The sequence below is a fragment of the Prinia subflava genome, chromosome Z (genome assembly GCF_021018805.1).
Source record: "Prinia subflava isolate CZ2003 ecotype Zambia chromosome Z, Cam_Psub_1.2, whole genome shotgun sequence".
NCBI classification, from domain to species: Eukaryota; Metazoa; Chordata; class Aves; order Passeriformes; family Cisticolidae; genus Prinia; species Prinia subflava.
The window spans coordinates 50,268,266-50,294,384 of NC_086283.1; the positions used below are offsets into that span (position 1 = coordinate 50,268,266).

General features: G+C 36.4%; 1 protein-coding gene across 9 annotated transcripts in view; it reads right to left on the minus strand.

The window, feature by feature from the left end:
* The window catches only part of AGTPBP1 (ATP/GTP binding carboxypeptidase 1), a 66,666-nt gene that overhangs the window by 28,040 nt on the left and 12,507 nt on the right, over positions 1 to 26,119 (minus strand). For all 9 annotated transcript variants that reach the window (XR_010083433.1, XM_063422213.1, XM_063422212.1 and 6 more), the window contains 17 exons: positions 20,788 to 20,918; positions 20,210 to 20,277; positions 19,737 to 19,800; positions 19,234 to 19,380; positions 18,855 to 18,986; positions 16,920 to 17,013; positions 15,249 to 15,286; positions 13,553 to 13,761; positions 12,969 to 13,146; positions 11,463 to 11,560; positions 10,345 to 10,461; positions 9,038 to 9,747; positions 5,537 to 5,620; positions 5,203 to 5,289; positions 4,973 to 5,121; positions 3,447 to 3,534; positions 2,603 to 2,747 (listed from right to left, as the gene is read on the minus strand). Coding sequence is in view for 8 of the 9 variants with exons in the window: in XM_063422213.1 (XP_063278283.1) it covers positions 2,603 to 2,747; positions 3,447 to 3,534; positions 4,973 to 5,121; positions 5,203 to 5,289; positions 5,537 to 5,620; positions 9,038 to 9,747; positions 10,345 to 10,461; positions 11,463 to 11,560; positions 12,969 to 13,146; positions 13,553 to 13,761; positions 15,249 to 15,286; positions 16,920 to 17,013; positions 18,855 to 18,986; positions 19,234 to 19,380; positions 19,737 to 19,800; positions 20,210 to 20,277; positions 20,788 to 20,918 (2,539 nt within the window). In the remaining variant the exon portion in view is untranslated. The remainder of the gene's footprint in view (positions 1 to 2,602; positions 2,748 to 3,446; positions 3,535 to 4,972; positions 5,122 to 5,202; positions 5,290 to 5,536; positions 5,621 to 9,037; positions 9,748 to 10,344; positions 10,462 to 11,462; positions 11,561 to 12,968; positions 13,147 to 13,552; positions 13,762 to 15,248; positions 15,287 to 16,919; positions 17,014 to 18,854; positions 18,987 to 19,233; positions 19,381 to 19,736; positions 19,801 to 20,209; positions 20,278 to 20,787; positions 20,919 to 26,119) is intronic.

Genomic DNA, 26,119 nt, shown 5'->3' on the forward strand with positions numbered 1-26,119 from the left:
ACAGATTTTTTTTCAGATGTTCTAAACAATGTTCATATTTCCAGGATACTTTTGACCTTGAAATACTGTTTTTTACATCTCTGACTGATTGAACGCTTCTCTTTACAGAGTCTGGTTTTCCAACTGCTTTCAGAAAGAGGAAGGAAAAGAGGGTAAATAATTGTACATGGATGGTACTTGAAGGGCATATGGAAGGTAAGAACCTCTGCTTCATTAAGGTTATCTGATCAGGGACTTTTTCACTGCAAAAAGTAGTAATAAGCAAAAGAAGAATCACTACACAAGAACAGAGAGCTGAGATGTAACAGAACCCATAGGTAAGACCAAAGCCACCAGTCTCTCACTAAACATTAAGAGTCTACAGACAAAGATTTGGAGAGAGTCACCTTAATAAACAAGAGGAACCGGATTAATTCAGAACATTCAACAGGGGGGTGTGGTACCATACAAAACTCAAGCATCTGATTCCTACAGTATGCCCTTAGCCATCTCTCTGAGAAGCTTTACTCTCTACCCTGTGCATCCAAGTGCAACTAAAAGGACAGGTGTAAGCCAATTTGGGGTCAACAACTGGAATGCACAAGGGTCTCAGCATCAGTAGTTGGAGAAGCCAGCCTCTTGCAAGTATCTCTGTGGGTACCACAGGCTATGTCCCAGCTACTGGTAGAATCAAAGCAGACTCCAGCAGTTGGAGCTGTAGGCATTGTAGGCACTCTTCAATCAGTGGTGTCAGCAAAGAAGCAAGGGGATGTCTCACTGCCAGTGACTGCAATGGGCAAAGGTGTTGGTGTCCAGCCACTGAGGCAAGGACAGTGTGTCCATCAAAACACATCTGGTGGGACAGTAAGAGTTGAGTTTCTCAGTGAAAACACCTGAAGCAGGAACATGGGTTACCACGTGCCTGGTAACAGTGGCTAGGGATGAGGGGGCAAGCATATGCATCTTCCCTGCAGCTGGAGCATGTGGGGGCATACGTGGAACTTGCTAGTAAACAGCAAGGTGAACTACACAAGAGAGTATGGGCCCTAGGTCAAGAGAGGGGTATCTAGCAGGCAGACAGTCCACGCTGGTATCTGGGCAGAGCCGCAGGTGCAGAGTGCCTTTGAGATGAGTGTACAAGTGCACACATCTGTTTGCATCAGGCTGTGAGCATCTGTGCATGTGTTTGCATCTGTGAGCATCAGGCTGGACTAGACTGCAGACTGGAGGCCTGCACAGCAGGTAGGAGAGACCTGAGATCCAGGCAGGGCTATGGGATGGATGAGCCATGCCAGTGTTCCACAAACATGCTTGTGACTCTAGAGAGTAGGGTGGCTTGTACTTTCACAAGGGAAGAGCAATCCACACCAGCTGCAGAGGAGGATGGGGGGCCTGTTACGCAAGTCACGGTAGTGTCACACAGGGGTGCGCCATGTCTGTGGCAGTCCACGTGGCCAGCTCTGCCCGGGGGGAGCGGGTATGCACAAGTGTGTGTCCCTGCAACACATACTGAGACTTGCTAGTGAATATATAAGCAAACAGGAAAGCAGCAGCCATGTCCATCAGCCTGGGACAGAGACCCCCAGATCCCTTGGCTGGCCTCCAGCAGCTGGGCAGCTGGAACTTCTAGGACCAGGAGCTGCTGGAAGCAGCAGCTGCTTATAACATCTCTTAACAGGTACATTGAAAAGCTGGCATAGTTTAACGAAAAGCTGCATTTAAAACTGCTATACTCTGGCCACTGAATCCTTTACTTTGCATTTATTGCTGTGACAGAGGCAAACAAGAGACATTCTAGCAAAATGAATCTTGCATAGATTAAAAGCTTCAAAAGAATTCTCTAGACAATTCATAAACCTAAAAAGATCTCTAATTATCTTAGTTACAGCAGCTTTAATTATCAAAAAGTATAACAGCAGGATACAAGTGATTTAACTCAAACATAAGCTCCATTAAATTAGCTCTGCTTCCAGTCAATTGTCACAGAATTACAGAATGCATAAAGTTGAAAGAGACGAGAGTGGGCCATCTGGTCCAACCTCACTGTTTCAACCAAGGCCATCTTATAGCACATTGCACGGGATTGTGTCCAGACAATGCTTGAACTCCCCCAGAGATAGAGATTCCCCAGCCTCTCCATGTAATCTGTTCCAGGGCTTGATCACCTGCACAGTAAAGAAGTTCCTCCTCATGTTCAGGTGGAACTTCCTGTGCATCCATTTGTGCCAGTTCCCTCTTGTCCCAGTTCCTGGCACCACCAAGGAGAGCCTGGATCCATCCTCTCAACAACCCCCCTTCAGATACTTCCAGACATTGATGAAGTACCCTCTCAGCCATCTCTTCTTGAGGTCTTTCCCCATAAGAGACATGCTCCAGCCACATAATCCTTTTTTTGATACCCAGGAAACCCATTTAGCCTGTAAGCATCAATTTTATTTTTCCCAGGACTGTTCATTAGAACAATCTACACATTTTGTCAATCTAAACACTATTATTATGAAAATTGTTCCTTGTAAAGAGCATTTTGAACTTCATAAAAAGAAAAATTAATTCAGTCATGAATGCTATATATTATACTAATATTGTAAATATTCATTTATGTAACAGATTATAAGCTTCTCACCTTTAAAGTTGAATACGTATATGGATAATGGTAAGCAAAGTAGCACACATCATCTTTATGTTGGAAAGTCACTGTGAATGTAATTGTGTAATAGGATTTTCCTTTCTGGCCCCCAGCAGCAATTGAACTTCTTGAAAAGTGATTCCTAAATGAAAAAATTAATGTAATACACACGCTGCAGTAATTTTTTTCATACTATTGATTATTTCTGAACACATATTCTAAGAGTCAGAAGGATTTTTAGTGACTGTACTTCTCTTCTATGTACATAACAGGTTCCCACCAGCTTTAAAGATACTTTATTATAACAGATGAACACATTCATTCACACTGATAAAAGGTGAGCAAATAAAAACAAGCAGCAAAATCAAACAAACAAAAACAAACAAAAACAAGTAAGCAAACAGCTATCAACCAAGGATTACATATCAATATGCTGCACATTCTCATCCTTTGTTTCAGAACTCCTCTACAATAATTCCACCACAGATTACAGAAGGCTCTTCACAAGGACCATGAGATCAGTATTACTGGAAGTCACTACTAAGATTTCAAGTAAGCATGCATATGTAAGTTCCCTTAAAAGCTTCCCAGAAACAGTGTCCAATTTCTAAGAAAAGCATAAAATATGTACAGCCTAAATATTAGTAGTGTGCTTACAAATTGAGACCCTGTATATTTCTATCACACATGTTACTCTCTGTAGTAACCCAGGAAAAAACCCTCTTCACAACAGATTAACGTAGAACCATCAAATGCAGAAACAAGTACTTCTCAGAAATTGTACTTCATGTTAATCTTCAGTGTAAGATCAGCTGTATGTTTGGTTTGTGTGTGTACTTACTTGTAGTAACAAATATCTGTCCCAACACGAGTCCAATATGGTCGAGAGCGCAGTGCTTCCTGAACAGAATACATGAGGGGCTGCATACCTGAAAGAAGAAATGCATCTCATTTTAATGCTTACCTTTAAACAGAAACATATTAGCAGTAATGGACCATATCAACACTTACACACAAGTCTACAAATTACCTCTATTATTTACTTACTATCAGAGTGCATTTGTATGTTCATGAATGTCTGAGTATTGTACTGTGTGCTTTTTAAATCAGGTGACAAAAGATGACTAACTTTCAGAAAATAACAACTAAAGAAAAAAGTAAGACCTATGGAAGACCAAAATGGAATGTTTAAATGAAAGCTGAGGTTTGCATGAATGGTAGACTACAGTCTTCAGCTCCATCCCATCCAACCCACACTACAAAAAGGCTTCACAGAGAACACAAAAAATTGATACTATCATCCATTCATGTAGGTAACTGAAAAATAACTGATGTTTCTGGACAATTTTTTTAACAAGTAACTCTTTAAAGTCTATTTGTTTGATAGTACACTTAAGTTGAATACTTAATATGAAGTTAGTTATACTAATTAAGTATAATTTATTAATTAGATAATTAGCCAACCACACTGACTAATTCAGTCAGCATATTAAAAAAATCAAAAGACACTATTAATTAAATATGCACCACATTAAAAAAAAAATCTAAGCTGACTGATGAAGATTAGTAAGTAACCTAAAAACATCTTATTACTGGTCTAAAACTGCTCTAAATTACCTGGTATTCTGTGACTTTATCAATGTGGATGAAAGTGTATGACAAAGAAGAATACAATATTACTCGGTAACAAGAGTTTGAAGCTGGAGGTGGGAGGAGAGATTTCTTCCTTCTTAAATGACAAATTTCAGAATATACAGCAGGAAAAAAATGAACAGTTTTAAGCTGAGTGATACACATGCACACTCCCAGACAAGAGGAAGAAAGGTATTTTCAGTCAGCCATTTGTAAACCTTTGAATGAGGAACACATTGCAAACATTACTTACTAGAGACAGCAAGTCACTTATGAACCCCAGCATTTCAAAGTAGACTTATTTTTCCTTACCATCAATAAGACAAAACTGTTTTGTAATGCCTCCACTTACATGCACATCTAGCCCTACGCAGAAATGGATTAATGATGACAACTGTGATTCTTCTTGATCTGTGGGAATCAACAGGTTTTGTTGTTGTCCTCCCTTGCCCAATGGTCCTAAGACAACTGTAGTTGCAGTTACCAGTAAATATCTTTTGCTTTGGCCTCACAACAAAACTTCATTTTAAAAACTGACAGTCCTTGGTTTAAGATGCATTTCTTCTTTTTAGCTATAGCTGTCAAAACATTTTCTAGCGGTACTATTAAAATAAAGAATTTAAACTGATAACCTGAATACTGCTAACCCTGTGGAGGAGGGAAGGAAACAGCTAAATTGACTAGTACAGGTATTTTTTACATATTTCTTCTCAAAGTATGAGAAGCATATCTTACCATAGTTGAACTGACTGTTTGACTTTTCACAGTTGATAATGTTAAACCGGTAACCAATGCCAGTCTTCATTCCACTGACTTCAAAGTAAAACCACTGATGATAATGATTGCTATTTATATCTGAGTTCAGAATTAGATCATACTCATTTCTGAAAATTAACAAAAGCATATCAGTGATAGTAAGAAGCAGAACTAAAAGGCCCAAACCATGAAAAGCAGAAATATCTTACTTTCTGATCTGAATAACTTTGCGCAGGTTTCCAGATTCAAATTTGGAATTGAACTTCAGAACATCTGCCTCCTCTGGTACAGAACAACTATGAGTAGAAAAAGGGACCAAAATGAATTTAAAAAAAACCAAATCACTTTCTTTTACTCCTCACTGGGCAATTCAGAATCTATTTTGATCCTTCCTCCAAATACAGTCAGGATAGCAAAAACACTGTTATTTCAGATGAAACTTTGTATGAAATTTGCTGTAAATATTGTGCATCACATCACAGATAAAGTAGAACTGGCTTAGAGTATTACCTGAATATTGTTTACAGAAAGGTAAAAACTTACCTCACATCATCAAGGTCATATACAACTCTATCTATAATGTCATTTTGATAAATCAGCCTTTCAATATCTTGAGAGATTTTTGTCCTAAAAAGGAAAAGCAGAGTTCTCATTTAAATTGTCACTTACTGTTTCCAATCCCAAAAGAGGAATTCCCTCATACAGGAAAACTAACAAAGTTGACATGAAGACAGTGTTACAGTTCAGACAACCTCAGCTTCACCCCCACCGATGTGTGCAAACTTAAGGTGTACTCAAGTTTAAACACCTGCATTCACAGCTGACTGAATACAGTATCTCTGTGTGAGGGAACTGAGTTTTCATGCACACAACTCACTGGGTTTTATCTGAAGGGAAAAAACACAGTTTCATACTTTATAACAGAAGCAGAAATTACTCAAACATTAATTATGTTAATACTTTAATCCATGACAAGACTTGGTAACATTAGTAACTTACACAAATCCTACCATAATCAAAATTAAAGAGTTTTAGGGAGTAGGTTGTACAGTGAGTGTGTTAGTGAACTAGCTTTTCACCTCTGGAGATCTAGGTTCATTTATCGACTATGTAACAAATAAGAAAGAATTTGGTGATGTCAGCCAAATGTCAGGTGTGTGCTTATCCAGATCATAAAACCATTGCACAACTGGAAGTATCTAGGTCCTGTCTTGGAAAAGTAAGAATGTGTTGTGGTTCAAGAATGAAATATAGTGGCAGAGCTGTGTGGAAAAGCTTGCACAGCACCTGCAATAAGAAGAAAAGGAGGCAGATTAACAATGAAGAATACAGAAACAGAATGCTAAAGTACATTCAGGCTGGAAATTCTCAATTTAACTAAAATAAATACTGTTAATAAATGACAAACAGAAGGTAAATGCACAACTCAAGCAATTTTATTATATTGAAATTAGCGGAACAACAAATGAAGTCACAAGTTCAAGGTACTGACAACATTGTGACAAGGCTGACTCACCACAATCCATCTGAATAGGTTCACCTCAGGACAGAATTACAGATTTTTGACCTTACACTTGATCTTAGAAAACTCATTTGATTTTGGTATGCCTCAGCTCTAAAATGCCACACTTCCTAATATCACAGAAGTTTTGCCAAGACAAAATCCACCAATGAAAATCCATAATCAGTATTTTATAAATAATAATGGCATTTAAATACCATTATAACAACCACTGTAGATGAAAGACTAAATAGTATTCAAGATGTTCATGAGAAGGAAAATAGTAGCAGACATTTTCACATTCCAAAAAATGAAGATAAGCTATTTAAAGAAAATTAAAGGGAAAAAAAATCTAGAACCAACACTGTTGATGTGAGCCCTGTGTTTAGGATTAGTCCTTCATGGATCCTGATGATTAGAAAACACTGAAGTGTACAGAAAAACACCTCAACCCAACTAAATTTTTAATGAATAGAAAAAAGTAGAAATTGAATTCCAAATTTATCGGGTATTTTACTATATAATAATTTTCTTCCTAAAAATATAGAATAATATAAAACACTTCAGATATTATCAACTTCATTTATCCAAACAATAATACATCGGTGATAATATGGTGATGATTACATGCTACTAAATTTAAAAGAGAAAGAAAAAGCACTCCAAAGCAGAAATTCAAAACCATTTAATCTCCTGGCACATTGGGAGACTGAAACCACCCCCTAAACTCTACATTGTTCTAATAAAAGTATGAAGAAAATCCATGAAGTCACACCTTAGACCCCACACAATATTTTCTCAAATTACATGGATGGATTAAAGCAACCACTTATTTTCTAAATAAGACTTACCCAATGAGCAGTAGCTAAGTGGTTACTTATAGAGAACATAAATCACACTGAATGCCAAGAATTTGGACACAGCTTTGTAAAAAACTTTAAAGCTTTTCCATATCCCCTACCAAACTAATTTTCACAACCTGCTATAAACTATGAAACCATAAAACGATTACGCCCTTTTAAAACACGCTCCCTTCTCAGAAGCTAGTTATGTTGCAGTAACAAGACTAGTTGTTTGTAGAAAACTGAATTCTTAAGACTGTGTTTCTTAAAAATGTGATGCTGGATTTTTGATTGAGTTTAGCCATATTTCATTCTTGTTCACACAAGACCACAAAAAGTTACTTTCCACATAAAAAAACAGAACAAAAATAAAATATTTTAAAGTTGAAATATACCCTAAAATTATCATCATGGCTTAGAAATCAGCCTTACATATAATCGTACAAGGTTTATTTTTCCAGTGCTTTATATCTCACAACAAACACTGGATACATATTGTGTCTGACTTCACTTACTTTTATTCAGGAAAATTCAGAATTATTAATTACTATAAAAACATACATAAGGATTTGCAAGATTTGCTTAAATGCAGTTCTTAGGTGATTTCTGACTCAAGACTATCTCCCTTCTAAATCAGCTGAATCTATCTGATAAATAACCTGATAGGGAAGATTCTCCTCCTTCAACACTTAACAATATATTGATTATGTCGTTAGTGTCTTGACATTTCAATACAAAGATCACTTTTTCATTACTTGTGCAAAACAGATGAAGGATTTTCATTCAACCACCAAAAGACACTTAGTCTCTTAATCATTTTACTGTCTAAATATAAATACAAACTCAAGTTGGTTATAGTTATGGGTATAAAGGCAAAGGCATTCAATATAAAAATTAGGCAAGTGACAAGGTCTCATAGCTACTACTGTATGTTCTTCTAGTGTACTCACTTGTCTTTACAGTAGTTCACTATGTATATCAGCCAGCCCTTGATACCACTTCTGCAGATTATTAAGAATTTGCTCATTCTTTATCATCTTATGTCTCAGTGAAGAAATAAAAGGGTGTGTTGATGTGCTTTTGTTGTATTTTATTCTGCAGGACCTAACACAACCTGCACCCTCTGCAGTTGTTGCCTCTAAATTCCCTTATACTGTGCATACTAAAGCCAAACACTTCAGTGTTTTTAACTTTTACCACTATGTTTCCCTGAAAGACAGATTTTTAGTTCAGTGGAGAAAAGAGGTGAAGAATCTTTTGTTTATTAACTGTCCTATCTTGGCTAAGACCTGAAAGGAGCATCCAGGTGAGGATTTTTTTGTTTGGTTGGTGGTGGGGTCTTGTAGGTAGGTTTGTTATTTTGCAAACTACAGAATTCACATGGGAAATGGTGGGAAGGCAGAAAGGGAGAATATAAATTGAATTTCATATTTAGAAAATGAATTCCAGAATTAGCAATTACAGAATCAGATTGTGCTCTTCTTTAAGGCTCTACGCTGATCAATGCCTACTCACTTACCTTCAAACTGCTTTTCACTGGAAACAGTTTTAGATGTCAGAGTAAACAGTGTAACAATGCTTGTTAATCACAGCATGGTTAGGGTTAGGTGGGACCTCTAGAGATCATCAGGTTAATCTGATATTAAATGTCGTTTCTCAAAGGAATGAAAACAACAGCAAAAACAGAGTACAGTAACTCACCTCTGCACCCCATATGGCCTTTCCAGTATTGGTTCCTTAAATGGGGGTGGAATATGACCAAAATAATCTGGATAAGCCACTTCTGAGTATTCTGGAATAGACTTTGTGTTCTTCACCATTTCAAGATAAAGATCACAGTCATGAACTGGTGATACATCAGAAACTTGAAGCATGACATGTTCTCCTGATGAATTAGACCCAGAATCCTCCTCCTCTGAATCCACTCCAGTGCAGCAGAGTTTTCCCAGCTGGACAGTTGATCCTTCCAAGAGACTACCTCCACAGGGTGAAACATGCTCACAGGATTTACTACAAGCAAGAGTGGTAAGGCTGGCTTGGCCTTCCTTCTTTACTGCACACCCTGTATCACAATGTTCTTCATTTTTTGCACTGTTCTGGAGACTGATTCTGTCCAAGCCTTTCACAATTTCTTGGGTTAGACACTGGCATGATGGAAGCACGTTTCTTTGATCATTTTGCTGATGTAAACTACTGTCTTTCATATTATCTTTCTTTGGTAGTTCCAGAAACACTGGCCTTCTATTGTATTCCTCTGTCAATAAAGGGTTGCACTCCTTTAAAGAAACTCCTTTTGTTGATGGGTTTGCTTCAGCAGAGTGCTCCACATTGGCTGTAGGAACAACAATAGGTCCACTCAAATTTGCATCAGGTGCAAAAGGCTTTGGTTCCTTGGAAACTAAGTTCCATTCCTTAAAAAACAAAGGCAAAAATAAAATTAAAAATTATTAACAAAAAAAAAGGTAAACATTTCCCAAGTTTCATATATATTAGAAACATTTCTTTTTCCTTGTTTTATATGTAATTTGAAAGGTGACAGCTGTTATAAAGCATCAGAGCAATGAAGTTTTATCTTTTACAAGGAGGTCTTAAAGCAGTAACAAGCAGTTCATTAATAACAAAGTATAAAGTCAATGCAATTGCCTAGATATTTTAACTACCTGTTTTAGGTAGGTGCACAGCACTTAAGGAGATGCCTAATAGAATGAAGCACTCTCAGAAATCTCACATCCTTCTTCACTATTTTGCTTTCTGCTGTATGCAAAAATCAGACATCAAAAAACGGTTTTCCTTCACACCTACCCACAGTACCCACTTCTCAATAAGACTGAAGCAACTGTAACATCTAACTAAATAACGTAGGATAAAGTACTCCCATAGGTAGGCCCAGAACTGCAGATCCATGATTCTTGGCTAGAGGAAATATCCACCAAAAAAAGAACATCAAAGTATATCCCAGAGTCAACCTGACATGGCCAGAAAAGTCATGGGAATCATATATACTTTACCTGAAAGTTTTCTGAAAGTTCTGGGAAAAATTGCTCATACATTTTCAGTTCCTCTATGGGTCTTCCCAATTCCTGTCTAGGTTTCAGTTTATTAATATCAGTCTCAATATCGTCATTCTGAAAGATCACCAGAATAAATCAATCTTGCATCCAAAATTAATGAACTTCTATAACATTAATCTGAAACATTCACCTTTGTTCCTGACACAGCCATGCTTTAAAAGGTAAAATACCAATATTTCAAAATTAACTGAACTGCAGCTTTCACCATGAAGATTTAGACTGCTCAGTATTATTAGTATGCCTAAGCCTCCATTTCAACAGCAATATTACACACATCTCAATTTTCTTGCTTTCATCCAAACTTATTATACAAAGATCAGATTTTACATGAAACCCGTGCATATTCCCACTACTGGAACTTGGAATGTGAAAACTTCACCTGACAGCAGTGACAACACAATGCTGCTTCTATGGAAGATACTCCCTCTAGCAGGGCTCATTAGATCCTTGAATAAAATATGTCTTTCAAGTTCATGGACAGACAATTCCATTAACTCCTAAATACACGTAACATAAAAATACAGAATAAGGCAGTTCTGACCAAATATCTGTGTCCTGACTGGCAGCTGAAGAATAGAATATCTTTCCTAAGTGGTACAACAGTGAGAGTTATTATGTCTACCTCTATACCCGGCTGAACTTCAGCCACCTTGCTGAAACACTGATCTAGTCATCCCCAGTCCAGGATGCGAGAAAAGGTTAGAGCACTCCTGCATATGGACAAGCTTATGGGACAAAAGCAGGCTTAGAGAAGTTGGGAAAAGAACACTGCTAAAGGAGTCTGTGGTTGTGCTCCACTGCACTCCAGATACATCAAGTGTGAAGCAAACAAATTTGGATAAAAATCCTGAAGCAATCTGAACAAGAATGGTTGACATTTTCAAGCAGCACCCACCTTCTTTAGGTTTCTGAAGCTTTTTCAATTTTAGAAATTGCCCTGAAAACCTCCTCAAACTGCTTTGAACACTTAAAATGCATTTATATACCAGATTCAAGCAACTTAAATAAAAAATTGCTATACCTGACTTTCACCTATTAATTTTGTTTCTACCAACCTTAAAATGTTGGTCCTTGTCATCATCAATTTCAGTTTCAATTTCTGATTCTGTTTCAGCATCATCGTTATCATCACTTTCATCTACTACATCATCCACTAAAATACAAAAAGGTTTTGTAAGGCAGATTGTACATTTAACCCAATTACACAGGCTCAAAGAAGATTTTCTATGTTCTAGGTTTATTTTCTTTTTCACTTACTCCTTGAAAAAAAAATGAAAACCAACTAGTGAACTAGTGCTGGGGGTGTTTTGTTAAGTTTTCTCATAGTGTTTTTCATGCAGGAAATTCGCTGATTGTCATTAAAAGGCTCATTCAGAGGTTTACAAATTATGCTGATTTTCTAGTGTACTCAGAATGACTACATGTACTGCTTTTACAATACTGACTATACAAGATTATACTTTTAATAAAGCCAGACCTCCACCCACCCCTCAACATTCCATGTCTTTTAATACAGAACTTTTTCCTGTTAAAGCACTATGTATCCTATTTCCTTAGTTTTTTCACTTCTTTTTATAACCTGTTAAAAGAACATATCATTAGTGCACTTTAGTAAACTAGGATGTTTCTAAACAGCTATTATACAGTACCAATCTACTGTATTAAGCAGAGATTTATTTTCTGTGGGTTTTGAAACACAGTTCTAAAGCTATTTTCTACTTTGAGGACAAAACATAAACATCTTTGAACTACTGGAGTCTGACCCACATGAACCCCAACAGGACAGCTTACTTCTTTTAGACTGTGATCACATTTTGTTTCAGAAGATATCATGAATAAAAGGTATTAATAAGCTGACTTTGACCCTTCATTTTAGAGTAACTTTCTGACAGCAACTTCATTAGTTGCTTACCAGGTCGGAAGCTGTTTCACCTTATTGGAACATGTATTAATTATCTGAAAATAATGAAAGGTGTTCACAACGGGATGAATTGATCTCCTACAAAGAACCATATAAATGGTCTGCAGTACAGTGTTTTCTAAGAGACTGCAACAGTCCAAGAATGCAACTCTACTTTCTCATCATGCAAATGAAGGAATAACCACGACAACATAAAAAAGCCAGTGCTTCAAATGGCACACGTTAATCTAAACTCATCACATTCTAACTTATTAGAGTAACAGAAAAAAAGGATGGGATACATGCTCCTGTAAGACAGGATGTACAATACAACACGTTTCACATACAATGTGTATGCTCCATGAGTTGAGAGACCATTTAAGTTTGAACACAGCCTATTCTTTACATTTCAGAGTTTCGTGAACATCACCTTTTAGTCCTTGTTTCTTCTTTCATTTGTGTCAACATTTCTACCACTTCAAACTTAGCATTAGAAGTTGGTGCTCCACACCAACAGTCACAGACCCTTTGTTTGTTGAGAAGTATCTCAGAGTCCTTTTAGCACAGAACAATCAATTGCACAAAAAAGTGCAATTGATTCCACCTTCCACAAAGCAACATTAGACATGCTCAAAGACAAAGTATTACAAAATCACCATACCATCAGGAGGCAAATTGTACAGCTGAGCCACAGGACCACTGGCAGGAATAACTGGGAGTTGGAAATGGAAAGCACTTTTAATAGTTGGTAAAGGAAGACGATTTTTGGGAAAACATTTTCTCATTATTAGGCTGGATGTATTGACAAGAGGATCAAGAGTTCTTACTGCAAGGCACTCCTGTTAACAGGAAAATAAAGAAAAGTATTTCTCAAATTGAAAGTCAAACTATATCTATGTACTATTTACAAAAAATTGTTTTGTGTATTCTTTGTAGGACAGAAAAACTTCCACCAATTCAAATTCACCTTTTTTAAAAATCCAAACTTCAAAACAGAAAGGCATTTTCACCCCCTCTTTCTCAAACTAAGTCCAACCACCCCTCCCAGAGATAGCCACAGCAAAATAACAGCAAACACAAATTTAATTCTGTACTCTTTCATTGTTTCAGTGTGGTACAGAATATAATCCTTACTCCCATAACCAGTAATGACCATAAAGCTCTTAAAAGAAATATGACAAATCTGAGGTCCTGGTCAAAAAGGCAAAACCAACAACATAAAAAATCCTATCGGGATAAACTTACCTGTGAAGTATTGTAAAGAATTTTCATCCCATTGGCATCAGTAAACGCTTTTCTTCCCAGTTTGATGTTTGTGACACTTTTAATGCACTGTAACACTCCTTTTCGAATCAGCATGTATCTGTGTCGACTATCATGACGGTGCCAATCAACATAAATCGTTAAAAGCACCTGCACATATCCTCTGTCTACTGCTTTCCTGGCATTTGTTTCTTTGCAAAAAAAAAAAGTTAGGAAAGAAAATTAAAATTGCCCAGTGACTTCAATATTACTTTTAAATTTTACTTTCAATGTTTAAATTCTTTTTATCCAAGTAACTGAATTGTTTCAGTTTGAGTAGTATTTTAGCCACCCTTAGCAGAGTTTTACATCAACCTAAACAGAAATGACTGGATAACTGACACCAGTAGCCTAAACTTCATTCTTAGAACACTTCACATAATTCTCATGGCTTACTACAAGAACAGCATGCATTATACTTAAAAGGCAATTGTAAGATGTTGTCACCCAGTAAATTAAAAACAAAAATGTTTCTAAAAGGTGTATGTATCACTATCCACACACACTGTCTGGATACAAGATTTGAAACAGACTTCACTTACAATCCATGCAGTTTTATAATTATCATTCAAATTTCATAAACTGAAAATACTCCCACCCCAGCTGGAATACACAATAGACTCATGTCATCATGAAAAGACTTACTTATATAAAGTTTATGAAGTTACAAATTAAAATAATTAATGAGAAGACATCTCTAAATGAACAAGATCTCCTGTTTTAAAGGCACACTTTTTGAACACTTCATTTTCCTCTCCAATATTAATGTTTACCTGCCAATTTACAGAATAGAATACTGTCAACAATTTGGAAATATTTCTTTCCCTAAACTTCCCAAAGAGAAATTGCAAAATCCATAAATACACAAACCTGTAAACCCTGTAAAACACTGAATAAATTCAGCACCCTGGGATAGTTGGTAGAGAAATTTCCCACCACTTGTGTGAAATGGTTTTCTGCAAATCTTATCACATCTCAATTCTTATTCAACTCCACTAAAACTACTATGAATGCTGTTGCTTTAACAAAATCTCTGGAGAAAATGAGTTTTTAATTCCTTGCTAGTTACAATGCTGGTTCAAAATCTGCAGAGATTATATTTGTGAAGATCAATTGCAGCTGGCTGAGATAGTCCATGTCTGGAAACACCCCACTGGTTTTCGTACCTTTAATTTCACTTCATGAGCATCACTGACGGATTTGTTATTGGGACCCAAGTCCTAATTACCCAGGAAGGAATTGAAGAATACCTGTGTTTTCCCTAGCCATCCAACAGATATTTTCAGATATATGTGTAAAAAAAAAGGCACAGGAGTTAAGCTATAGACATCTATTACTGAATGGTTCAGGTGAGTGAATGTAGAAAGGTATTTGTCCACCTTGAATCCAAGATCAGTTCTGCAGAAGCAGTGCAGCCTTTCTGCTGCTGTGTAACTGACGAAACAGTAACCAAGTATTAAACATACACGTATATACAATATAAATAAAGCACCAGAAACTGCAGATGAAACTTATTTCTAGGTTTCCTAGCCTTATTTTTGTTGTTGCCACTGACTTAATGTTTAGTTTTGCTGTGTTGATATACACACACACCCCCATTATAGCTCAAGTAAACATTTTCTTGTAGTCAAACACTTACTTGATTTTAGCAATGCAGCAAGTGTGTCTAAAGCAACCCTGTCAACATAACAAGAAAAGTCAAAACAGCAACCAACCAGTAAGCTTAATCTACAACACTGTAAAACTATACCAAATATTTACTGCTTACAGGCTTACAAAGAGTCTAACTTCATGTTTTCCTGGTTGCACTGTAGCAAAAACTTCACTTATTTTACTTTACTAGAAGATCATATATCTCTGCTGTATCTGAAGTCTGATGACAAAATTTAAAAATATCAATGCAATATCTATACAAACTTCCAGCTTTTGCAAAAACACCATGACAATGTAATGTTTATGACTGACACTCACTGGTTGTGGTGTTCTGATATTTGTGTCTTTGTCAGCAGGAGAACAAGTACTTCGACAAAGTAAAGGACATTATTTTAGAAAACTGTAGGTCAGTACCAGCAGCATATGTGAATATACTGAGAAGCAATGTCCATCAATCTGTACTACAAGACAAGATGGTCAGCATAACATTTTTCTTGTACCCAAACATCTTCTCTCAATTCAACTGTGTAACTACAAAACTTATATACTAATTTTTTCCCTCTCTGTGAAGATTTTTTCTCCTCTTTGATGCATCTGATCTTAGACCATGAACAAGTATATCATGATTAGTCACATCATAGAATAGTATGTTCATATGTGGAATTTTAGCTGAGCCTTAAAGGAATAGGACATGTTTTTTAACACTACTCCTGTGACCACAAATACCAGATTTTGATCACATAATACTATTTCTTTTGTAACAAAGTTAGAATATGCAGAGTATAAGATTAATACTTTGCTAATCAGATGAAAAATCTAGTTTTCCACTGCCATGTACTTCAAAAATGTGTGGGTTTTAAAAGAAAGGATTATCTTCAGTTACATCCACTTGTTAAGGTGTTTTTAAGCAACTATTTAACCTTACATTAACCCAAAATCCAACACCAAATGAAAAAACCCAGCCAAACAAAAACCACCCAAATCTACAACCACCAACAGAGTGGGAATCTACTTTCACCTACACAGTGAATTTAATTTTTTTAACCAATGGCCCACTAGACAGATATTGCTGGGTCTTCCTATTCTATGTTTTATGCTCTTGCTCCAGACATCTATTTACTTTTCAGAAAAACAGAAAGAAAATTCTATTACCAAATAAAAAGGGACAATGTCACACTAAAAGCACAAAGCAGGTCATGGAATAAGCTGAATTGGAAGAGGCACACAAGAATCATCAAGTCCAACTCCTGGCCCTGCACAGCACCACTCCCAAGGCACTCTCCCTGTGCCTGAGAGCCTTGTCCAAATGCTCTTGAACTCTGACAGGTGCTGTAGAAACAAACAAACTGAAAAATGATGGGATTGTCTTGATCTGCTTGTTATGATTTGGGGTTAACCACTATATAGGAATATTAGAGAAAAAAATAATGTATATTATTTTACTAATACTGCAATTAGACACTCAAGTATTTTGTGTTACTCTACTAGGGAAAATTAAAATGTCTCATATTTGTGGTACTCCTTCCCATCTCCCTTCACTTTAATCTTCAAATATTAATTGCATTTGATTTCACCAATATTGCTTCTCATTTACAAGTAAGTTTTGAAAAAACATACAAGTTTTTACCATATAGTATATTAAAGAAATCTTACTTACTTCATAAGGCTAGTGTTCCTTTTACTAAAAGGACCAATGATCCTAAACATCAGTTCTACTACTCCATTCTTTCCCAGAGATACTGCATTTACAGCTGGAAGTTAAAAGCAATCCATTTTAATATAATGTAGAGAGAAAAGCAAAAGAAAATGATCGATATACTCAAAACTAAAACTCACACAAGTTAATTTTGAAGTACAAAAAATGCTAATATTTTTGTCCTTTAAGACATACAGTGACAAGCAGACACTAGTCTGCTTATAATTAGCATGACGATCCAATCCTGATAAAACTTGGAAAAGAAAAAAACTTAATTATTACTTCGCAAATAAAATCACATACTACTTCCAATGCAGGCTTCTGCTTTCTTTATTACTAAGATACAACACAAAAAGAATTTTCTTTATTGAAATTCACAGTTTATTGAAACAGTAGGTTTTCTAAAATTTCAGCTACTATGATTTGTTACTACACTTCAGTATTTGGACAAACAGGTATATTCACCACAATTTGAAATCCAAGAGTCTGCTATAAAATTTAAAAATGCCAATTGATAAGCTCTCCTGAAAGACATGTCAAGCATACATGTTCTCAGAAAAAATAATTATAGAAGTAATCTATTTTAAAGGGAGCGAATTAAAAGAAATTATGCTAAGACCTAAGCTGGAGAAATATGTGCTTAAAGTATATGTTTGAAGTCCAACAATCAAATGCAAATACAAACTGCTGACACGGGCGCAGAAATTCCATTCCTGAGTGAGTACAGCAAAATGTTCTCCTAATAAACTAGGAAGAGAGCAGCTAAGGATTGACTTCAATATAATAAATGCTGTTATCGCTGCAGAATTTAGCACATGAACCCAACTAGAAATTTCATCATCACTAGAAGCAACATCATACCAGAATCTAAGTAAAGTTAGGACTTACTCTAATAGTAACTGTACACAAACCTGAGGAAGAACTACTCATCAGAATATTACAAACTACTAATTTTTGTTTTCATGAAGGGTGAGGAATACAGAAAAATAGAACTGATTTAAGATGTCAAATTAGAGACTAGTTTCAATTTCAGAATGAAGCAAGTTTTCAGATAAGCAATGTAACAAATGTAACTATTTGTATTAGACTTTTCATTTTAGGAGTATTTTACCTCATTGTCAGAGAGCTCAACAGAAATAAAGCTTTCACTTTTGAAAATATCAGAGGTTTTATGAATTATAGCTCCTCATGTGAATGACCTGAAAACATCATCTTACAGATTATCAAATGAGTTCTCTGGGGGGGAACATGGCCATGTTTTCAATTTCTTGCACTTAAATAAGAAGATTAATAAGCATTACAAGCTCAAATGAAAAACATTAAGAGCATCTAACTGCCAGTAGAGACACAGAAAGAACCACACTATTTTCATCAACTTCCTACTGCCTGCTCAAACAACTAGGCTCTCGTGGAAGAATATTAGTACAATAGTGGAGAGTGGAGCTCTTGAACAAAAGCAGTAAGGAAAGGCTAAATTAAGAAATAATTAGGTTAAATTGAAATATTTTCTGTGTTAACCAAGTTTTAAATTGATAATAAAGAAACAAATAAAACATCAAAAAAAAAAAAAAGAGAATGAATAATAAAGAGAATAATTATTTAACTCAGTGCTTCCGCAAGCAATATGTTTGCTTAGAGCTTTAAACATCTTTCTTGTTTAGAGCTTTAAACATCAGCATATATGCAAATCAGATGGCTCAAAATTCCATACATCCATTAGCACTGATCAAAAAAAATTTTTCTAGAATTTAAGCATTTTGACGACTAAAGAAAAAATTCTCTGAAAAAAAATAGTTTAAATAACTAACATCAAACAAGCACTCAGAGTTGATATTTTAACCTTATCTAGATAAAAAGCTTTATTCACACAGGAAAGAAAATATCTGCAATACTTACAATTGGTTGAATAAACTCTTAATACCTGAAGACATGGCAATAGTAGCTTGTGGTTCTGCAAATTATGCTTCACCAAATTCAATGATATGTTTAGGGCACCATTTATTCTTGCTTTCACACCAATCTTCTTGTCTGACATCAAAGAAATACAAGACCAATCACATTCGTTTTGAAATTGTTAAAAAATAGAAGTTAAATGACTGAATTCTTTCTACTGATTAACTCTGCTTATCTACTTTCCACCATTCTTTCCTCCCCTCTAATCTACTCCTCTTTTTTCCTTTTCTATCAATTCTAAGTTTGTGGATGCTTACACAGGAACAGAAAAAAATTATTATGTTTCAATTATAAAACTATAATTACTAAGCCATAATATCACCTTTTGGACCAATTTTTGCAAGAAGAGTATGAAGAAGCACCATTAGTTCTTCATTTGGTGGAGAATCCTTGCTGACAGTCAAAAGCAGCTGTAACAAGATATGTGTCCCTCCTTTGGTGACTAACACACTTGCTCTCCGACCACCACCTAGAAATTAAAATTGAACTGATACATCTAAAGCCAAAGAACAATTAAATATCTAAGATACAGTTATCATGAAGTTGTCTTTAGAACAGCAAGATTTTCTTTATATGCGACTGCACTATGCAAGAACATGCTAGACTTACAGCAACATAAACTATTGTGTAGGATTATTAGAAAGGTAACTTGAGTCTTCATATTCTTTTAATTCTGCATATGCTTCAGCAAACAAAAACAAATGAAAACCAAAGTGATGATAATTTACAGAACACCCAACAATAAAAAGTACCTAGCAAAACCAAAAATATCTGAAAAAAGAAAGCACAAATATAATCATATATTACTCCTTAATAAAAACTTACCAACTGAGACTACCTCAATGAGAATATTCAATATATTTAGGATGGTTTGAGGATCTCTTGTATTCTGCAATAAAAAAGAGAAATTTGTGTTTAATATAGCAGCCTAATACAATGGCTTGGCTACTTAAAGCTAGGAGAAACTGCCACCACAAAATCAAGTAGAAGTTCGGATGTACCCAAGCAGCAACCGTCCCACTATGCAGCCCAAATTAACCACAAAGCCAATTAAAACACATTCTGTAGTATGGCACATTGATTAGAACTGCTAGGTGACAAGCAGTTTCTTAGAATATCTAAATATAAAGGAGAGAAATTCAAAAGTAGGACACTTAAAGACAGTATCTATTCATTACAGACCAACACAAGTTTTGAAGACCCCATAGGATAACAACATATTTCATAATATAAATATATATATTTCATAATGATAAAATGCAAAACTGCTATGAACCCATAAAATTTAAAAAGTTTACCTCTAGGGTTGACAGGATAACTTCTATTCCAGTGGAGCCCTTAGATGTCATCTCCTTCCTGGTTTTTTCTGTGAGAGAAAAAGACCAACACTGGCTTGCAGAAAAAAGCATGTTATCATCTACAAATTGACAAGAAAATTTACACTGCAAATAATAAAACTTACTAAAAATGCATATATGTATATAGAACTAAGCAAAAGACTTCAGCAATTTTAAAATTAATTCTTGTTTTCAATTGTTCAATAATCTTGTGATGGCCTAAAAAAAGTAAAGAACAATATCAGTAAGAAAGCTGCCTTCCAGATACTTCTGCTTTTCATATATATATACACACAGACATATATACATATGAAGTGAATTATTACTTAAATTACAGCTATTTGACAACACAAAACAGACTCAGCACCACCAACTCTATACTAGATACATTAAACATGGTCTTAAACAGATGCTTTCAATGAGTGACAAAAACCAAAGAATAACCAAGTTCACTAAACAAAACCTTAAGTCTTGCAAGGGAGACACAAGAAGCAAGGTCAAAAGGGAAACAACTAAAACCACAAAGCTTAGATAATTACCTTGACTCTGGACCAGATGAAGGATCTTTGAGGTAACATATCTGGCATTGTCTGACTCTGCTGCTACAGAGTCCAAATTGATCTTCTCCAGCTGTGAGAGCAGGGATATAGTCCGAGAATTGGAAGAAACACTACAAGAAAGATAGGATTTTTCTATATAAATCAGAGGGAAAAAAAAAGCTCCTAACAACAAAAACTCAATGCTACAGTAATGGGTGTGGCTAATTCCACATTTTATCTGGATTGGAAAACAGTCTTAATTCTCAGTTCTGCCAATTTTACAGATTTTGCAAAGCCTGCACTGCAGCAGACTAATTGTGTCTAATAGCATCTCCAAGAGGAACTGTGAACAGGGAAATCAGTTGCAGCAATTAAAATGCAGCTATAGGTACAAATGTTGTTCATCTATGTCATCTGGAGTGACTTACATTTAATAATTTCTGTTAAGTGACAGGATACCCTATGAAATCTGCCATTCAAGAAAAAACTGGCTACAGACAGTCTGAAAGACTGCTTGTCTCACAGAATGGCCTTTCAGAGAAGGAAGAAAATAATGTCACTCATGAAGTCAGCAAACTAATACACACCAGGTGAAGAAAGAAACTTGGGAAAGTTTCCAAAATTGTCATCCAAGTTTAGATTAATTTTGAATACAATGGCCTGCTGTTGTGGGTTTATGCTGGCCGCAGGCCAGGCACTCAGAAAAGTCACTCACTCACTCACTCACTTACTCACTCCTCCCTCCCCTCTGCAGTTGGACAGAAGAAAGAAATTTTAACAAAAGGTTCCTGGATTGAGATAAGGAGTGGGAGACATCACTCACCAAATACTGTTATGGGAAATCAGGCTCAGCTTAGAGATATGAAGTGAATTACTGACAAAATCAGAGCAGGATAGCGAGAAATAAAACAACCCCTTAAAAACAGCTTCCTGCCACCTCCTTCCAGCTCTGCTTCCTACCCCAGCAGCACAGGGAGACAGGGAATGGGGGTTTTGGTCAGTTCATCACCCAAGGCTTCTCCCACTGCTCAGGGAGGGGAGGTGTTTCCCTCCTGCACCGTGGGGTCCCTCCCATGGGAGAAAGTTCCCCATGAATTTCTCCAATGTGAGCCCATCTCAAAAGCAACAGCTCTCAGTGACCTGCTGCAGTGTGAGTCCATCCCACTGGCAACAGTCCTCCCAAAACTGCTGCAGCCTGGGTCACTCTTCCATGGGGTGCAGTCCTCCAAGGGCAGGCTGCTGCAGCATGGGGCCTCCCTTGGGTTCACAGAGTCCTTTGTGCCTCCACCTGCTCCAGTGGGGGTCTCCCCCACAGGCTGCAGGTGGATCTCTGTATCCCCATGGGCCTCCATGGGCTGCAGGGGCACAGCTGCCTCACCATGGGCTGTCTGCCCCATGGGCTGCAGGGGAATCCCAGCTCTGGTGCCTGGAGCTCCTCCTGCCCCCTCTTTCTGCACTGCCCTTGGTGCCTGCAGAGTTGGTCCTCTCGATGTTCTCACCCTGTTGCTCTCTGGCCACGATTACATCAGTGCAACAACCTTTTTATTCTTTCTTCTTAAATCTGTTATCACAGGAGCATTACCACCATTATGCCAGTACTACCATCCCAATTTTGGCCAGCCGCATGTTCATCTTGGAACCACCAGGGACTGGCTGTGCTGGACACGGAGGAAGCTCCCAGCAGCCTCTTACAGAAACCACTCCTGCAGCCACCCCTCTGCTACCAAAACCAGCAAACCCAAAACTCTTGCCTTGAACAAAAAATTGCCTTGAAATAGTATTTAAGTGTAAGATACCACTTCAGTCCAGGCATTTACACAGATATGTAGATTACCAAGAAAGAATTGCTATAAGTTTATTCTCAACAGAGTCAGTATAGAAACCGTTTTATTTGTTCCATACTTTCAGATCATAACAATTATTCAGAATAGTTTTGAGATTCGCATTCCTACGTGACAGTATTTTTTAACCAGATGTTTAACATTTTAATTTTAGTCATGCAGTTAACTACAAGAAACTATGACTTCCATGCATTAACTACCTTGGCTTTTCATTCATAACATTAGAGTCCTACCATAATCAGCAATAATTAATTTTACACACACATTGCTCTATCTACAATAGAACTATATTCTACAATACTAGCTTTATTAATAAAGTCAGTTTTGTTTACAATGATGAGGAATTATTACTCCTTGATTTATATCTTACATCTGTTTAGAGGCTTCACACTTAGATTAACTCTACTAAAATGTTAAAATCAAGGGGAAAAGTTAGCTGAGGGCAAAATTTATACAGCCAAGAAAGCAAACTGACTTAAGAGCTGCACAGGAAACTGCTTCCACCACTCTCACTTTTCCACACTGACATCTAAATGAGAAACACAGCCAAAAATCAATTTCAGATTACAGATGATACTTACATGCTGATAACAGGAATAAGAAATGGTTATATTAATTATAGCTCTTAAATAAAATTAATCTTATATTGTGAAGTAAGCCTATCACCTTCTCAGGTATTTGCTAGACTTTGATTAATTTTTAAAAAATTTTAATTATTAATTGTTATTAAAATTTTAATTATTAAAATTTAATTTTTAAAATTATTATTTTTTAAAATCTAAAATCTGTCTTGGGTGCTGAAACATTAATTTCCTCCTGTAAGTAAAGCATAATCACTCCAATCCTTTCTCATCCTCTAACACCATGTTGAATAGCATAAAGCCATTACTATTTGCATAAGCTTTGTTTTGCTTATTTCTGTTTCTCTGTTTATCCACTGAAATGGAAATGCTCCAAAATTGACCCAAGAATGTAATGAACTCCACAAGCTCTGTTCATCTGATACACAACCTGACCAACTTATGTAGGACGTTATCATCAGCTTCACAACCAAAACAAATAAGAGTCCAGCCAGCCCACATATATGCCAATGTGTAAGGGAACTGCTGCTTCAACTCGTGTGTGTGTGTATCACTTCCATTGTGGAATATCCCACATTGATCCCACAATGAAATTAATCTCCTTTGAAAGCTGAAAACAATCCAGGAAAGCAAAGCTCATGCTCAGGAGGAATAACAATAGTAGTAGTAGTAATAATAATAATATCAATAACAATAATAACACTAACAACAACAACATTTTTTAAACAAGTTTTTTCCAAGATAAAATTCAGTTATAGGTGTTGTTATGATTTTCGGATGGCAGGAAGTAACAACATGACTCTCGATATGATGGTGAAGATGAAAGCACCTTTATTCTTCTAAATTCTACTTTTATAGAGTAATTCAGTACAAAGAACGCAATTCATCATTCAGAAACTACACTCTTTTTGTAAACACCTTTTGCCAGTAAACATGGAAAAACACCACCTGCGGATGGTTTCTCACTTCCCAAGGTTTGTTTGAATTCCTCCTTAAGATTTTCCCAGGCCAGAATGAGAAAGTTGCTCGCATGCCATTCACACAGACACTGTCAGAGCCTGAAGCCTAAATTCAGACCAATTGTCAGCATCCCTGTATAGGCACTACAATGTCAGAGCAAACCTGATTTTTGACTGCTTAAGCTTGGAAAATTCAAGCAACACTGACACATAGAAGCAGTTTACCATGTACAGGAAGCTGGCATCTAACATAATTCCTCCATAGTTAATAAAAGCTTTAAAATGTTTAGGTAGGGTAAGTAATTCTCAGTACCAAGTTATATAACAACTTAAGTTCTAAGATTTAGAGTAATAATCTCCTCCAGGGCACAGAGTTTCTATCAACATCTGTAAGTGCATATTACAGCAGAGATAGCTTTAAAATTATTTTAGGCTATTCATCTTGTATAAAGTCTTCCTATATAAATACAGCTAACTATGTTTCATGTCTTCAGCATACTCAATAGAGCACCCTTAAAAATTAATACCAGCTAATGCTGAAATACAAATAAAGTCCTGATTTCCTCTTAGTTATGCCTGAGTTTTCTTCTTAAAACAAGAATTATACTCTTATTTACCAATATTCTACACTAATCTACCTAGTGGTTATAAAACTATTTGACAGTTTTCAATGCCTGCACAGTATGTCAAAAAGACCATAGGAAAAGAACTACAGCAGCCAGACAGATATACAGCAGCAGAGTTGGTAATATTACTGTGACCACTCATTTGACCTCAGAACAAAATGAAAATACAATACTTGCAATCAGACTCTCTCATATTTGTAATATAAGCACATATGTTTTGACCAATGAACTATTCAGCATCCAAATCTAAAAGACAGTTCTCCAAAATGGAGAGGCACCATGAAATTTAGTATTTTCAAGAAACAGTCAGAATGAACTCTGTCCTGCCAGAGGTATGTTTTCTCTCAAGCTGCCAACATTGCAGAACCTCAAATGAATACCCTGGAAAGCTGTGGACAGACTTTCATGGTGACCAGACACAGACACAGCAGGAGCCAGAGACTCAGGAGGAAGAACTGAGACTTTGTCATGCTTGGACTGTGAAGGCATAAAAGCCCAGGGGCTCCTTTGTTGGCGCTCGCTCCCAGCAGGCACCAGGTCAAGATGTTTCTGTGTTACTGCACTGTGAATAAGTTGGTTTGTAAAATGAGACATCACTAAGGGAAACCTGAGCTCAAACTCGTACAAACACAATGCAAACCAGTCTCAAGAATTCTGACTGGAGTATCCAACACAGATTTGAGTCATCACCCTTCAAACTAGAAGAAGACTATGGTTTCTACTCAGTCAAAAGCCATTGTCAGAAGGGATGGGATCACTCAGACTGACCTCACACACCAATATGTCCAGGTCTCCAGCTACAGTGAGCTTGTCACTGATGCTGGAGGGCAGCAGAAACAATATGAGACTAGTTTTCCCACAAGGTAAAGAACCTTCTTGTTCTTAGGAGTGACATTTTTCACCCCATCCATTCTAAGGCCTTCTCATAAGAGCAGTCTGTCACTGAGGGTTACATAATGTCTACTATCTGTAGTTACTAAAAAACATGATTGAAGAGCACCCAAAGAAACATTGTAACACCATAAAAACTATTCTCTTCAGATCTGGATTAACACCAGAGCTGCTCTTCATGACATATATATGCCAAACCAGTCCCTGATGTTCTGCAAAAATAATTCAGTAACCAAAGGCAATCTCATTCTTTGTATCCCATCACTTGAAAGATATTCTCCGTGAAGTTTAATACTGTCATTTCAGGCAATTCTTACGATAAATGTGACTGTCCTTTATCTGTTTCAGTGACATACCTCTCTAAGCACAGTATCTTGCACATATTTCCATCAAATATTCTAAACCATTTTCTGCATTTCACAAGAATATTTTGA